The 16,440-nt window shown below is 40.9% G+C and overlaps 1 protein-coding gene across 6 annotated transcripts in view; it reads right to left on the bottom strand.

Annotated features, from left to right (window-relative positions):
• The window catches only part of RABGAP1 (RAB GTPase activating protein 1), a 69,723-nt gene that overhangs the window by 40,814 nt on the left and 12,469 nt on the right, over nt 1-16,440 (bottom strand). For all 6 annotated transcript variants that reach the window (XM_065695822.1, XM_065695819.1, XM_065695820.1 and 3 more), the window contains 11 exons: nt 15,728-15,962; nt 15,003-15,207; nt 14,488-14,662; nt 13,991-14,148; nt 11,504-11,614; nt 10,172-10,238; nt 9,467-9,569; nt 8,139-8,308; nt 5,659-5,833; nt 3,854-3,947; nt 401-551 (listed from right to left, as the gene is read on the bottom strand). In XM_065695822.1, the coding sequence (XP_065551894.1) occupies nt 401-551; nt 3,854-3,947; nt 5,659-5,833; nt 8,139-8,308; nt 9,467-9,569; nt 10,172-10,238; nt 11,504-11,614; nt 13,991-14,148; nt 14,488-14,662; nt 15,003-15,207; nt 15,728-15,962 (1,644 nt within the window). The remainder of the gene's footprint in view (nt 1-400; nt 552-3,853; nt 3,948-5,658; nt 5,834-8,138; nt 8,309-9,466; nt 9,570-10,171; nt 10,239-11,503; nt 11,615-13,990; nt 14,149-14,487; nt 14,663-15,002; nt 15,208-15,727; nt 15,963-16,440) is intronic.

Below are 16,440 nucleotides of genomic sequence, written 5' to 3'. Positions count from 1 at the left end.
GCAGTTTCACCTAGTGTTGGAGTTTTAGCATAAATATTGAGAAAACAGAGCAAAATGCAGCTTTCATTCAGGAAAACCAACCAAGCAAAGGAAATGAGCTCCCCAAGTCAATTCTGAAAGCACTTAACAGAATATGAATTTCTGACAAGCTAACTCAGAACTCAGGTGAATGAAGCAGAAACATTAAAAAGAGAGCACTCTAAGTAGAGATAATGCCACAACTGGCACTGCATGTTGGAGTTGTTTGTTGGAGGGAGGACTGCATTACACTAACTAGTTGTTATCCTATATGCAGATACACTCATGAACCTTTTAAGCAAGAGAATACATGCTGAGAAGTCTCTGTACTTCCATTCCTTAAGCTATAAAGGGGGAAAAAAGAAGAAAAAAGATATTCTACCTTTGTGATGAGAATTCGGTACTTCTCCACCAGATGATCGTTGTTATGACACCCTGCCAGCAACTGCCACACTTCGCCTCTTAGGGCCTCAGGGACACCACTTCTTACCAATGCTGACAACGTCTTTGGCCTCACGCTCAAATTGAGGTGCCTGGGTGTAGGTAAAGGCATTGTTACTATTACCGAGATACAAATAAATGAGTAGATGAAGGCACTGTTACTCTTATCCAGATACAAATAAACGACTACATGAGCAACAACTGATGTGTTATATCAAACATGTCAAATGACAGGAATTTCAAGACAGTCCATATGTTGCCAGAGTAAGTGAAATTCAAGTTATAAAAAAACTCCAAAACACATTTGGAGAAGCTCTTTCCAAATTATTTCCTTGATTCCCATTAGATTTAAATATAATATAAATATATAAATCACTCAACAAACTGAAACACTCCAGCAAAAACCAGAACCGGAGGGCAGATTCCCACACTGTGTAAAATTCTAAGTTCAAACCACATCAGAACAAGAATTAGTTTGCAAATGCATATGCTGCTCTCTTGACTTCCTACACTCAGGCAGAGGGATGACCTTCCAGGTGAGGAGGCAGAGAGGACAGGCAAACAGAGCTGTAAAAAGGACCTCACATGGGTACCTAACTACATGGAATCATAATCCTAGACTGGTTTGGGTTGGAAGGGACCTTAAGGCTCATCCAGTTCGAAACCCCTGCCACAGGCAGGGACATTTTCCACTAGAGCAGCTTGCTCCAAGCCCCTTCCAACCTGACCTTGAACACTGCTAGGGATGAAACATTTACAACTTCCTTGGACAGCTTATTCCAGCACCTCAGCACCCTCACAAGGGTGTCACTTTTGCTTAAGAGCTCATCTCAATATCCCCTCTGGCAGGTTAAAGCCGCTCCCCATGTCCTGCCCCTACAGGCCCCTGTCCAAAGCCCCTCTCCAGGCTTCCTGGAGCCCCCTTCAGGCATTGGAGCTGCTCTCAGGTCTCCCCTTCAGGAGCCTTCTCTTCTCCAGGCTGCCCCAGCCCAGCTCTCTCAGCCTGGCTCCAGAGGAAAGCTCCTCCAGCCCTCGCAGCATCTCCATGGCCTCCTCTGGACTCGCTCCAGCAGCTCCACATCCCTCTTGTGCTGTTGCCCCAGAGCTGGACACAGGAGTGCAGGGGGGTCTCCTCACAGTAGAGGGGGAGAATTCCCTCCATTGACCTCCTGGCCATGCTCCTCTTGAGCATATCCTGCATTTAAGCAGCTTCCACTGTACAAGCTGCTCAGTCCCATCTAAACAGCTTTTCCAAGGGAGCCCAGTAACAGCTCATAAATTACAGCACTAGCTTCTAAAAACTAGACCTACATCTAATTTATGCAGTTACAGAAAGTTGAGCTGAAAAGTCCATTTGTGGCTTATACCTAAAATCCCCAGAAAACAGAGGATTTAAAGAAATCAGTTTTTCTGCAGTTACTGAAAGCAAACTTCTAGGTAAAATGATTAAAAGGAGTGACAGACAAAGCAGTCCTATTAATTACATTATCTTATTAATAATAAACTGGTATTTCATTATTTTTATTAACAGCCTAACAGATATGTGGATAATTTTACACAGACTGGGACTCCTTGTTGCCTTTCTCCAGTGTACAGTGCTCCAACACAGCAGAAGACTGACAGTGTGGGTATTTGAATCAGTATATACTGGACAGAACCTGGCACCATAATGTTTGCCTTCACTTTGCTTTCTCTAAACAAAATAAACTGTAATAGAAATAACATTAGATAATAATTACAGTTATAGCTATATACATTCATATCTATAAACATGTATCATATTAAGAAAGCATTTATTATACCTTTGTAATATATAAATATATAAAAATATTTATATAAACCACTTGTTGCATATAAACAGTTCTTTGTAAAGGTCCATAAAACTGCTTTGCCTTAATCTCAGATGAACGTAAGTACATCAGTAATTCCAAGAAATGGGAACTTCTTTGAACCATCAGGCTGTAGACTAAAAGCCACTGGATTCTTCCAAACTACTTTGAAATGAGAAGATTGTGTGACTCAGCAGTTAGGAAATGTGAGCCAAGTATTATTTAGAAATCCCAAAATACCAATGCACATTTAATTACTAACAAATCTAATTACAAGATTCTGAAAACTAGCATGAAACCACCTGAACTCCAATTTTTATGACTTTCAATCCTCTTATGTTAAAAGCTCAAGGATCATTACTTCCAAATACTCGCTTTTCTTTAAGAAGGAAAGCCCTTTAACGCATATTAAAGTCGTTGCCAGCATTAGCACAGAAACTCTTCATATCCTCTTAGAGCTGCCAAAACATTTTCAATGGGTGTCAGGTGGCTGAATTATCTTTGAGCCCTTGGAAGGATTACAGAAAAAAATCAAGTTGAAAGAAACTTTCTCGCAGCAGCAGATGCACAGAGCTCATCTGGTGAAGATGTTTCTGCAAGTCTAGGAGAGGCAGGGAAAACGACATTCCCTTTCTGATGAAGGTGTCTATTTCTGATGTCCTCTTTCTTACCAAATTAGTGCAATGTATTAGTGCAGAACCAAACTGGAAGTAAAAGTACGTATTCAAATAAGTACTAAGTAACTGCAGAAAATAATGCTAAATTGGTCTAATCTCAATTTAAAGAGAATCCTGGCTGAGTGTTCACACTACTGCTTTGCTTCATCTAAAGGGCATGACTTATTCTAAGCTCTGTGTCCTACTCTTCAGATCTAATATTCTGTTCAGATCTTTTATGTGCTGTACAGCCCTTGCCCTGCTCCTCAGTAACATTAGGAAGCAGAAGGCAACAACCAAAGCCAGAGTCAAAATGCAGCATATGTCAGCTCAATGTGATGCTGTGTCTGTCATCTCCCTTTGTAGGGGAGAAAAAAAACCCCACATCACAAAACAACCTGAATTTTGCGGTAATCAGCATCACTTTCTTACAACTGCTCAGGCTACTTCAAGATGAATAAAAGATCCTTCATGGAAGAGGACAGGTGTTGCATAAGCAACTTGACTGTCAAGAAACTTTTCTTATAAATTGGCATTTTCTAGGAAAAAAACAGAAGAGCTCATGTACTTCCTTCTTGGCAGGCTCTGGATCCATCTTCCTTTAGATAAGGGAGGAAAAGCATCTTTGCTATCCAAGTACAAATCTCCCATATTCTTAAGCTACAGTTACCATGATATGACAGCTGCAGGAAAGACTGGCTGTGAACTAAATCAGAATTACAAAGAAATGAAGAAATCAGAAAACACAAAGCCAGAGAATAAGGGGTGTTGTGAGGACGATAGAGGATTAAATCCATACTAATCTCATCTCAGCTGGCTTCTGGAAATAAGAAAAACTCCAAGCAGAAGGAGCCAACAGAATGAGAATATTCAGGATTGCCATTTTCAGAATGTGATTTTGCCACTTACCATTTGGACAGCAGCTCTCCCCACGTCTCAAGGATTTTTTCTGCACACTCTTTGGAAACATCTCCAGAACCACTTAAGAGTGGTTCATCATTGTCTGCCAACAGAACAGAGGAGATGCTATGAGATCAACAGCCATTACTGTACTTCTATGGATTTAAATGCTGTTCTCTTAACTGTATCAGTGTGTGGCAAGAACAACTCCCCCTCATTTATGGGTGCAGTACTTGTGTGCTTGACACAAGAGAAGGCAGAAGTAGACTTTTCTCAGAAGCACACAGTGATGTGACAAGAGGCAGAAGATAAGCAACAACATGTGAAATTCTGGTTACAAATCAGGAAAACAATTCACCATGAGGGTGGCCAAACTGATACAAGGGCCCAGAGAGGTTGTGGAAATGTCATCAGTGGAGATGGTGAAAACACAACAGCACAAGGTGCTGAACAGTGTATTTGGCTGGAGTCATACTGGGTGGGAGGCACAATTACGGACCTCCAGGAGTCCCTTCCCACTGAAGTGATTCTAGTTTTCTACCTCAAACACACAACTTTCTGCATGTGAAAAGCTGCAGTACTATAAAAGCAAAAAAGACAATAAAATCAACATAGTTCCACTGAGCAGCCACAGCCCTGCCATGCTGTTGCAGGTCCATGGGAGACCACAGGGTGTTCTATTTCACTGTTCTGCACTTCTATTTCACAAGCCAGGACTTTTTGGTAACTTCCTTGGCTTAAATTAAGTAGCTTTTTGAACAAAATGTGCTCAAAAATGCAGTGGAGGGGGAGGATGAGCATAACCACAGTAACTCTTTTTGAAACTAACACTGTATTCCCAGGTATTTTTAAACATTCACAGCAAGTATCATACACAAAAGCTACATTTCACTGATACAGTCAATACTGGGTTTGCATTATAGACAAATTATATTTTTCCATTAAATCGATGCTTTCTCAACTGACACCTGAACTTGTCAGGAAACTCTTGCAATGCTGCAGGTCATATCAGCTGCAAACAAAATGGATAAACGGATGCTCTGGGTCTAGGAAAGAATACCACGGGGGTTTAGTGCAGTGGTTAGAGACAGTTAATGCTTTGCAAAGGAGTTCATTTACAAACCAACTTTCCCTCCTTCTCTTCCCCACCACTGTCCCCCCAGAAACAAGGAAACTAAAAGCACAGAAGTGAAATCATTCACCCCAGGCCACATAGAAGGCCAGCAGAGAAGTGAAAAAGCAGAAACTCAAGTCATCTCCATTTCAGCTCAGAGCTGTGGGGCCAGATGTTTATATACTCAGAACTAGTCCATAGTTTGGTTTAAGAAAACCTTTAAAAAGCAGAAAAAAGGTACTGAAAATGCATTCAGTTTCAAGGTGGGCAGGTCCTGGTATAGTTTTACTTATTACAGATATCTCTACTTTCCTCTTCACTAAAACATGCTGCTTGCTTTTATTCCCAAATAATATCAGCTTCTCATTTTTTGCTCTCAAATCCGTTCACAGCTGCCTGGGGAGGGGCAGAAGCTACATGTTAATGTCAAATTTTTAGCAGCCTCTTTTCACATTGTTCCAAATATATCACACTGGAGGCTTCAGGAGGCCTAAGCTGAGAAAAGCAGAGACACAGAAGTGTCAGACAAGGGAGAGGCTGATCCAGGAATGCGGGGGTACTGGTTATTGAATACAGCATTAAAGCAAGGGCAAAAAACCATCAGTAGACCAGATTCAGAGTGGAAAGGATTCGACATAACTATGTTATTTACCAACTGCCCTTTCTCTTGAAGTACACAAAGCATAAATCCACTTCTTACCTTCCTCTTCATCATCCTCTGGAGGAGAAGGAATCATGGAGCCCTGTGACCCAGACTGGGGCAGACGGAGAGAGGGGCTGGCTGTAGTTTTTCTTCTCTCCCTTTCTGATTCACTTTCTAAACACACAACTTCATACAGCGTGTCCGAGTTATTCTTTCTGTCCTTTTGCTTTATCTAGGAAAAAGGTTTTATTTTACTGAGAAAAGCTACATAAAAATGCCCAAATTACCCCATATTGCTCTGCCTTCTCCTTCTGGAATAGGAGAGCTGAGAAACAATTTTCATCTCATTCTACAGTGAGGAATGTTCAACCCTTGCAGCACATTTAATGTACTGTGCAACCCTGCAAGGGTTGAGCAATGCTTCCAAGTCTCATATCTGTGTATACACTGCTGCAGGAACACAAACTGTTGAGTCGCAGAGTCTATTAAGTGGCCCTATTTTCTCCTTAATTTTCAACGCTTTGATACCTTCCTTTCCTTGAAAGGAGTATCTTTGTGAAGCGGTTCTAAAATTTTAATACAGTCTAAAGATTTAGAACTTCTTTTTTCATAAAGGGATAAAAATAGAGTAGAAAAGGGAAGGTAAAGAAAAGAGAGAAACAAGGTTTGTAATTATACTCCACACTAAGCTCCCAGTGCTCAATTTTATCCTTTGGAGTATGAAAAATGAAGAGAAATGCAGCAAAACTAAAAATGACTGAATCACCAAAAGTAATCTGAGCAAATCAAACCCCTCTGCTTCCACCATTTCCGAATAAAGAAACACTGCCAAAGCAAGATAAGCCAATTCTACACAGCTGTATTTTTAATAGGCTAATCATCACTCCACAGAAACAGGTTTCCCTTCCAGGCTTATCAGGCAGTACATTCTATATTTGTTGCTTACACTATGAATTCTGATAATCTTCCATTAGTAAACACTGGAAGTTGGATAACTTGACAGTGCCCGTGGAAAAGAGAACTGGCTGAGATAAGTCACAATGCCTGTGAATTTGGTAAGACAAAAGATACAGAATTAGCTAAGCAAGATAAGCTTCCTTTACACTGCCAAACAGAAAAGGCACCTTCTGGAGGGTGTGGAATATTTATAGCCCAACAGCCTTAACTGTTCAACATCTCCATGCTCCACCTCAAAAATATCCTAAATCAAAAGACTGATCTCATCCCTGAAGAATTTTTCCACCTTAAATCTTGACGGAAAGTTTCCAAAATGTGTATTCATATTTTACATAAAAAATAGGACATACGCTCGAAAGAATCCTTAGAGAACCACATCGTGGTTACTACCATGATGCCATTATCTGCTAGCACTTTAACCCAGGTGCAGAAAGAACTAAGAAAAGCCTCTTATTTCATTAAAAACCTCTTTAAGAAAAAGCACTTATCAAGAAATCAGGACTCCAACCTGCTTTTTTGGGCTGCACCCAGCATTATTAAACCTTACATCCACAGTGATATTTGCTTCTAAGTATTGCTATTTCTTTAAACAGTATTTTAATTTCAGAAGAGTCATTTCTAAAGCTGGAGAATGGCAGCTACTGCAAGTACATCATCTCTTTCAGTGACTTTGACCTTCAACTTTTCAGCCTTATTTTGAGACCCAGTTATTGCCTTGTACAGTTATTATGAACATCCTGGGCAGAAATAATCCTTTCCTTTTCAGTAGAGAGGGAAAAAAGTAAGTTGGGAAAAACAGTAGAAGTTTTTAACAAGTTCTAAGGATTTTTTTGTGGTTGCTTAGCTTCCTTCCGCTCCCCCACCCCAGGCAAACCTGGGCTATGGGTGAAATCTCTGCTTCCAACCATGCACAAGGGGAAACAGACTTGCACAAAAAATGGAAGGGGGAAGAAAAAAAGTTGGACTTTTATGATAAAAATTAATTTAGTGACATATCAGATAGCATGTCGCCAGGAATATACTGAAGCCTTTTTTTATACTTAGCCCTTAATTCTACATATTTACCCTACTATACCCTTACGCAAGCAACTCTCAGCATAGGTCCAGTTCACAGGTAAATCCCCTGTTCCTTTCATTTCTGTGGTTTGGCTGGAAAATCCATAAGCCTCTCTATAAGCTCAGAGCCTCAAAGCTACCAAAATTTGCTTTGAAATGAGAAAACCCAGCTTTTTATGGGAACTTTTGATAGCAGCAACAATTAGCATAATGAAGGACAGCTTTTCTACAGCTGAGGAGCATTTATTGTACCTCTTTGATTCAGGAGCAAAATACAGAAATATGGACATTAGTAAAGTTTTTACCAATCATAGGTAGGAACCACCACAGCTAAATTCCCATCTGTCAGCAGGCACTAATAACTACAATTCACCTTTACGTCCAATGCATTTATATTGATCCAGCATTACACCATAAACCTACCTCTCCAGTCTCAAAACAACATAATTGACTGTGCCAGAGTTATACTCGGAAAACAACCCTGCAGTTCCCATATTAACTGTACATTATTATTTAAGTGTTACCTGTTTCAGTTTTAGGAAGAAATTTTCAGTAGAGCTACGTTTGCTGAAGGGCCAAAACAATCTCTCATTAGGTGAACAAACTCTGACTTTAGTCTCCAGAATGAAGCGAACAGGTTCCTGAACCTCTGTTATCACCAAATCCACAGCAGTAGTCATGAACAGTACTTTATCTAGAGAGAAAAAAACCCAAAGCAGTATTACAAAAAGAAATATTTCAAACAAAATATTCCATAACCTCTTTCCCAGTAACATGAAAGCACAAAAGACATTTATTTCTGCAGAATTCAGTTTTTTCTGTAATATAACATCTCAAAACCGTCCAAGTTTCAAAACAGGAAGATGACTCTGCACTGTCCACTACAGACTAGGGAAACTTAACTCTTTGAGACAAGAAAATGATCTTGTTAAAGTGAGTAAAAATTCTGCTTTGTCAAATCCCACTAAAATGTATCAAGAACCTTCATTAAATCTGTGTACTTGACTCCACTGTGCAGATCTCTTGCCATCTTGTCTAATTACATTGTAGTTGCTTTCTGGTTTTAGAAGTTCCTTAGGCAACACTCAGCTGTGAAATTCAGAAAATTGACTCTACAGCATGATGTTCCAAAAGGAGGCAACTGCACCCAGTGACCCGAGATCTCTGCTGGTACTACATGATAGATTGTGCCCTTTAGGTAGGATGGCATTCAATCTAGCAGTAGATTGTACCCAGCAGCTGACTTTTATGACTTTGCCCAGTCAATTCCCATTAACTTCCGCAACCTTTGACATGCAGCTGTGACAACAGATTGAAAAGATGACAATTCAGCTGACACCTTGAAAGAAGTAATGACAGATCTGTTTCAGGACTCAACAGAGCAATGCAGCATCGGCTATTTTCAGATTACAGTTGGGTTACTTTCATTTTCACAGGTACAAGAATCCTCTTGTAATTAAAAACTTGGATTCAGGAAAGTCTGAACTGACCACAGAAACTAAGCAAGGAGGAAATCTGCCATAGTCATTTAGTGCAATTCTCAGTGGGATTCTTAAGAAGCTCTACTCTAATGCTGTGCAGAGCATCTGCATCCTGTGACCACACCTATACAGCCTCCTACTAGGATACAGTCATTCTTACAAGGTATTATTACTGAACACAGGAGATTTCTTCTAGCCTTCTATTTTGTTTAGCTCTTTATGTTACATCTGGCATCCTACTTTCTGAGAATATATCCCATACTATGAAAGTCTTCTTACGGGATTCATCTTAAAAGAAAAGAGACCTGATCCAATGCCTGCCATGTGGGTCATTTCCCCTGGCTAGGGATAGTAACTAGCAAACTTCCTACCTTTTGGTGTTTCTTCATTTACAAACTGGAAGTGTGGAGATTTTTGATTCCAGCTCCCAGTGATCACATATGATTTCCCATCAGAACTTTTACCCATGGACTCCTGGAAACAAGGTAAGTTTACGTATATTTAAATTAAAGAAATCTCTGTATTATGAAGTCTCAGACTCTTAAAGCACCTACTGCACTGGCAAGAGAAAGGCAAGCACCTGAAGTCCATGTGACAGTCCTGTAACAGAGACAAAAGAATAGCATTCTCATGCAATCTTTAGTCTCCTTGCTGATAACACAAAAAGGCCAATTAATACTAATTGTGGTATTTATATGTGGTATGAACATCTGTATAGTGAGACCTGAAGACCAATAGCTCATTTTGGAAGTGACCACTTGGCAGCAGCTTTCAGCTCGCGAAGTGTATGTGAGATCACAGGCAAGTACTCTAGAAATAAACACCTTTCTAAGCTTCTTTTAAGTTGTTCTGGAAAACCCAAGGCAACCCAGTCATTCTGGCCTCATTTTGCATCATTCAATCTCTGAATGACATTACTTGAATGGTAAAGTATTTAAATGTATGAGGTTTTAATTATGAACTTAGGGGATGTAGTTTATTGCTCTAACACAAGAAAATATTAAAACAGAACACTCTTACAAGCTGCTGAACTTCTAAACCTGGCAGAGGTTTCACATGTAATGAAAGATCCTCACCAAATCTAAAAGGTGCATGTCGCCACTCCGAACATCCTTCCCACGGCTGAGGAGGAGGCCAAAACATCTGCAAAGCCAGGCAAATACAAACCATTAACATTCCTTAGCTAAACATTCACTGTCATACATCACTAACAGCCCATGAATCCAACAAGAAGTCAACAAACACTGACATCTAAAAGCAGCACGAAGCATGTCAAACAAAACAATGTCAAGCCAGTACTAAAAATCATAGAATCACAGAATAGTTAGGGTTGGAAAGGACCTTAAGATCATCTAGTTCCAAACTCCCCTGACATGGGCAGGGACACCTCACACTAAACCATCTCACCTAAGGCTACGTCCAACCTGGCCTTGAACACTGCCAGGGATGGAGCATTCACAACCTCCCTGGGCAACCCATTCCAGTGCCTCACCACCCTCACAGGAAAGAATTTCCTCCTTATATTCAATCTAAACTTCCCCTGTTTAAGTTTTAACCCGTTACCCCTTGTCCTGTCACTACAGTCCCTGATGAAGAGTCTCTCCCCAGCATCCCTATAGGCCTCCTTCAGATACTGGAAGGCTGCTGTGAGGTCTCCACGCAGCCTTCTCTTCTCCAGGCTGAACAGCCCCCACTTTCTCGGGAGGTGCTCCAGTCCCCTGATTATCCTCGTGGCCCTTCTCTGGACTTGCTCCAACAGTTCCATGTCCTTTTTATGTTGAGTACACCAGAACTGCACACAATGCTCCAGGTGAGGTCTCACAAGAGCAGAGGGGCAGAATCACCTCATTCAACCTGCTGGTCACGCTCCTTTTGATGCAGCCCAGGGTACGGTTGGCTTTCTGGGCTGCAAGCACACACTGCCAAAGCCAAAATGCCAAGCAAGCTTTCATGAAGGTATTGACAACGTGATTTTATTGCCTACAGTAGCCTGGGAAGTTGTTCAATTATCTTTGCAAGAACAGATAAGACAGACACTGCTAACAAGAGTTCCCCATCCCCAGGACAACTTGGCCTGCATCCTTCCCTTCATTTTTTTTCCTTTGAGGAGAGACACATTTACATAGAAGCTAACGCCTTGATACAGACAAGAATCAGATGAAGCGCAAGGACCTGTCTTTCATGGTTTCAATTTGCAAAGACTTTTGGTCCACAGAGGAGTATTTCAGTTCATCCTCTGGTTTACCACAGTCCCGTATTTCATTTCAGACTTCAAAGCCTTGCAGAAGCTGTGTCTCTCCTCTGCAGCATGAGCAGCACTAAACTGTCAGCAGTCAAAACCCACTCACTTCTAAGCAGTGACAGATTTGATCAGAAATGTAAAGAAGTTTTAAAATCAATGAACTTACCTCTCAATAGCAAGTTCTTTATTAGTGGTCTGTTGGACGTAAATCACTATCTTCTTATCGATTCCTTGGCGGAGTTTAAAGCATTGCCTGTCCTTGTCTTTGGGAACCGCACTGTTATTTACCAGGAAAGGAAATAAAACAAATCAGTGTCATTTATCTGTATTCCTCGCATGAACCAAAACCAGCATCAGACCTTTGGTGAAGCCAGCTTCTTACACAAAAGCACTCAAGACCTTTCTTCCTTGCACACTGCAATCACTAACATGAAAGAAACAGCAACATCATTAGGTGCTGTTATTTTATCATCATTAGGTGAAAACCAAGGACATTTTGCTTTCAAAACAAAACCTGTGATTTTATACTGCCTGGTGTTGTGTTGTGAGACTTCCAGCAGCATTTAAAGGAAGTTTCTAAATATTGATTCCCTATGTAACATACAGGTAGGAGCTGTTAAGCAATTACGTGTATTGCTTTCTTCCACCAGGGAGGTAACTGCTGGGAACATAAGCCAACAAATCAGAAGAGTGCACCAACCTTTATGCTATTTCCCTTATTTTTTTCTCTAGAGCCCCTTCTAAATGCTGCAAAAAGAGGAGATAAACCTAATTACACTTAAATGCCAATACATACACTGAAGTTTTAGTAAAAGTATTCCTGTTGAGCAGCACAGCTACACTAAATACTGGACAAATTGAGCTTCTTGGGTTTTGACTTTCTTTATAAGTCAACCGTGTGTTCAGTTTTCCCTTGGATATAAAAATATAATCCTTATTTTATTTCAGACTTGCAAACTGTGCATTATTACCCCCAGGAGCTGCAAAATGGTCTGTGGAGTATTGGCCATAGTTTAACACCTCCAATAAAATCTGGGTTTATTTTCTGTCACTAGGTGCTAGTGCAGGCCAGGGAATGGCAGACTGCCTTGAACTGTCAGCAGGAGTTTTGTCTCCAGGGCCAGGACAGAGGATTTACACACTTAGAGCCAGCACATGAAGTCAGACCTCATTTCCCCAGCATGACAGAAATGTATTAGTGACCCAGGGTGACAAGTGAAGGTAGATGAGCCAAGACAGGATCAGGTACTTTAAAGACTGAGATCAGAGCTTGAGTATGTGGAAAGTGTTCTCCCAACTTCCAGGTGAGCACAGGTCTGCACGCGAAAGGTCAGACAAGGATTAGTGTCAAACTGACAAAGCTTGTTACTTGAACTAAAACCTGTACTATTTAACCAATGTCAGTAGGATTCTGCTTAGCTGGAAGCAAAATCCACTTTCCTTCACCTTGTATAGAGTAGGTACACAGCTTTTAAACAAATACCCTGCTCCACTCCTAATGCAAGTGGATTTTTGTGGCTGAAGAGATCTTTGGATACATCTCCACAGCAAAGGCTGAGTTTCAGCCTACAGTCTGAGCTGGCTAGGACGGAAACAGCTCTTAGCAGCACAACTTCTGGAAGCCATGTAAGCATCAAATCCTGGGCTGGCTTACACTATCTGCACTGCTGGGGCCATGCTGGCATTGGTACCAAGCCAGAAAGACTTAACTTCACCGGGTGTATCACAGTGTGCTACTTTTACCTGCTGTGCACCCCAGTGGCCACTGTCACATCCAAGAACCATCAGTATCTTTCAGGACCAAACTCAGGCCTGAGACAAATTTTCAACACTTAAGCAGTCCTTTGGAGTGCTGAATAAATACTGGATTATTAAATGGGATTTATTTAATAAGTAAAAATTGTGCTGGATGTAAATCCAAGAAGAGAAGATTCTCTGAAGCTGTGGCTAGGAGCCAATGTGCTCAACAAGTCAGTATTTGGCAGACATGCTGTAATGAAATAAAGACACTTCAGCAATTACAGAACACTATAAATGGTCACATGAAACATGAGGACACTGTGTATAGGCAAAGAAGAAAGAAAAACCAATTTAGCATTAACTATAAAAGGTCTCTTTAGAAACCAAGGTTATCCACCACCAGACTTCATGTGAAAACAGCATTAGCCGACACAAGATGAAAAGCTGCTCTAATACTCTCACCCTACACACACCCACTTGCTGGTAACACCTGGTTTGGGTGGGGGGAGGGAAAAGGGAAAAATAAATTAAACTGAGAACTCTGTCAAGAAAACAGAACCAGTTAGAAACACGATTTGTTCACACAGCTTTTCTGACACTGATAGAGAAACACTACTTTACAGATCAGAACAGGCGAGTATTTTAAGGAAACAGATCACAGCAAACCCAAGGAGAACTGATATTGATGATCTTAGATAAATGGAATTCTGCCTTTTCTGCTTTCAGTAACTATTTGTCAGAGTTCCTAATTTTCTCTGTCTTCTTTCATGAGACTTTATTAAAAGATTCATTTAAATTTGAACAGGAAACTTTCAAAAAAGGGGACTTAGGGACCACTTCAGACTCACTCTCTCTATTCGCTCACTTTCTAACAGAACCAGATGCTATATGAACAGAAATGAAGAATCTGTACCTGAAATAACCTTTCCCATCATCTTCTTTGATTTCCAGTGACACAGAGAAGGTGAAAATATCACTGTCTGGAGTCTGGGGGGTGGCAATGGCTGAGAGCGGCGTTTGTTTGGCAGAGCGACGGAAGGCAGTGGCAAAGCTGTACAGTATTCGGCTCACCTGCGTTTAGACAGCACCAGAGAGAGATCAGAAAGCTACAGACATACCAGGTGCAGCAGTTGAACCTACCTGAATTTTCACTAAACAACAGAATGAGAAGGAATTGTATGAAAATAATTCTGTTTTAGCATCTTTAACTGCTTTTCTACACTTCTTAAGAGGATAAACTATTAAATGTGCATTTTGTATCTGAGGTTTCTACAGTTAACTCAACTTGGGGTAGAAAAAAGACAAAAGTGATTAATTATACTACTTCTAAAGTGCCTGAAACACTTCCCTTTCATTTCAGTAAGAATGTTTACATGTACATAATTATCACTTGACAGAATTTCAACTTACAGCCTCTTGGATTTCACATCTGAAGACATGGATCCTGAAGAGTTCTGCATTGTAGTGGCTTTCAGTGAAAGCAAAGCAATCACTTTCAGGGGTCCCATCATGCCCTCGTACACAGAAAAGGATTTTATAGATTGGATAATTTGCTATTTCTGTGTTTGTCTGAGGATCTAAAAGTCTGTTAAAACAGAGAAAAACACACACACAAAGCTAGCACCTTTAGAAGAATTATTTCAACCAGATATTAACTTGCAAGCTTTAACAATTTCATCACTACTGGAGAAAATACATCCCAATGAAACTAACTCTTGACTGTCATTTACTGTGAAGTTTGAGCAGAATAATTATATTTAAATCGAACAGCATAAAAAAAGCACAATGCAACAGACATTTGCACCAGTCATTTCCCTGTAGTTTTCAGGGCTTAGTCTTCAAAAAGCTGCACTAACATGCAGCAGTGGATAGACTCATCCCTCGTCCCTGCACAGTCACAGAGTACACCTGAGCAAGCTTCATACCTCACTGTTCCTTCAGAAACATTAGGCACTGACAGGGTCACATCTAGAGAAATCTGGCACTGGCTTCGTAAGATGGACATCATTCTGAGGGCTTCCACTTCACTCCGGGGAGCGTTCACAGAGGCACAGCCTAAGTAGGTGAGCTTGCTGAACACCACGCTGTCCTCATCTGTCATAGGTGTAAAAGGGCTCAAATCCTCACAGTCTAGGGTGAGACACAAAGTTGAACGTAAGAAGCAAGACAAAGTATATAGAAGTAAATTATCAGAGATTGACTCATCTCTAAGTAAATGACAAAAGTGTTAAAGAAAGTCAGGTCAGGCCAAAATATTATAGAAAAACCCTGCCTGAAGGCAAGTTACTGATGGCAGAGAGCAGCTCAGCTATCCCAACTCTACAACCAGTTTGCTCAGAGGGCCTCATTTAAGAGCGTACCACTCTTCATTACAGCAATAAGATACACAGCCGAGCTAAACAGACTGACATTTTATACAACCAGGCAAGTAAGCATAATACTTCTGCAGTAGCAAGTGCTTTCAGAAGAGAGGCCAGTTCAGCATATGTTACCTCTTGCATCACGTAACCTGGCATTTACTGCACTAGGTGATTACAATGGGAGAAACAAGGAAAGGGTGGTGCACATGCCTGTATTTGAGCTCTCATTCCTTTCCCCACAAAAAGCTAGCCCATAAGATGCCACCAGGCATTCCCCTTTTATTTCTAACCTCCCTGGGATGGTTTCACTGGCAAACTCATTTCTGGTTTCTGGAGTCCTGCCACCGACACTGGGTTAATGGTAGAGGATGCTGAAGCTTCAAGGACAACAGGTTCGTCCCCATCTCCATCAGTTCTAACTTCATCTCCATGGTCCCGGTCACTTGACTGATCTTCCATGAGTGGGTCCATTAACACGTCTTCAAGCTCCCTCTGCAGCTGCTGTTCGCTTCCATTCCCCACAATCTAAGAGCCACAAAAAGAGGTGGGACACAAAAAAGACTGTTCAAATGAAAAAAAAACAACAAAGCAACCCCAAACAACTCAGGCACAGGGTCACTCAAATGACTTTTTCTGCCAACCAAAGCAGCAGTTAACAAATACAACCCAGTTAGAACCATAAGCACAAACTGCAATATGCAAATGCTCACCAGCACAGGCTAGATCGTCCCTGCTTTAACAACTCAACAAGCTCAAAGGAGGAGTTTTCTAGCATTGAAAAAAGTGAGATTACTTTCAAACTAGGCTTTAATCACCAACTAGCTTGTGACAGAAGAACATTACAGGTGTCCACAGTACAGTGGTCTATATTAATTCTCAGAATAGTACCAGAAAGGGCTAAATATAATTAAATACGGTACACAGCTAATGGGAAAGATAGCAAGGTTTCATGGGAAGAAAAGAATCTGGAACAGGATTATGCTGTCATGCTGAGGAGAAGAGG

This window comes from Lathamus discolor, chromosome 15, assembly GCF_037157495.1.
Source record: "Lathamus discolor isolate bLatDis1 chromosome 15, bLatDis1.hap1, whole genome shotgun sequence".
Classification (NCBI taxonomy): domain Eukaryota; kingdom Metazoa; phylum Chordata; class Aves; order Psittaciformes; family Psittacidae; genus Lathamus; species Lathamus discolor.
This window is presented reverse-complemented; position numbering and strand designations above follow the sequence as displayed.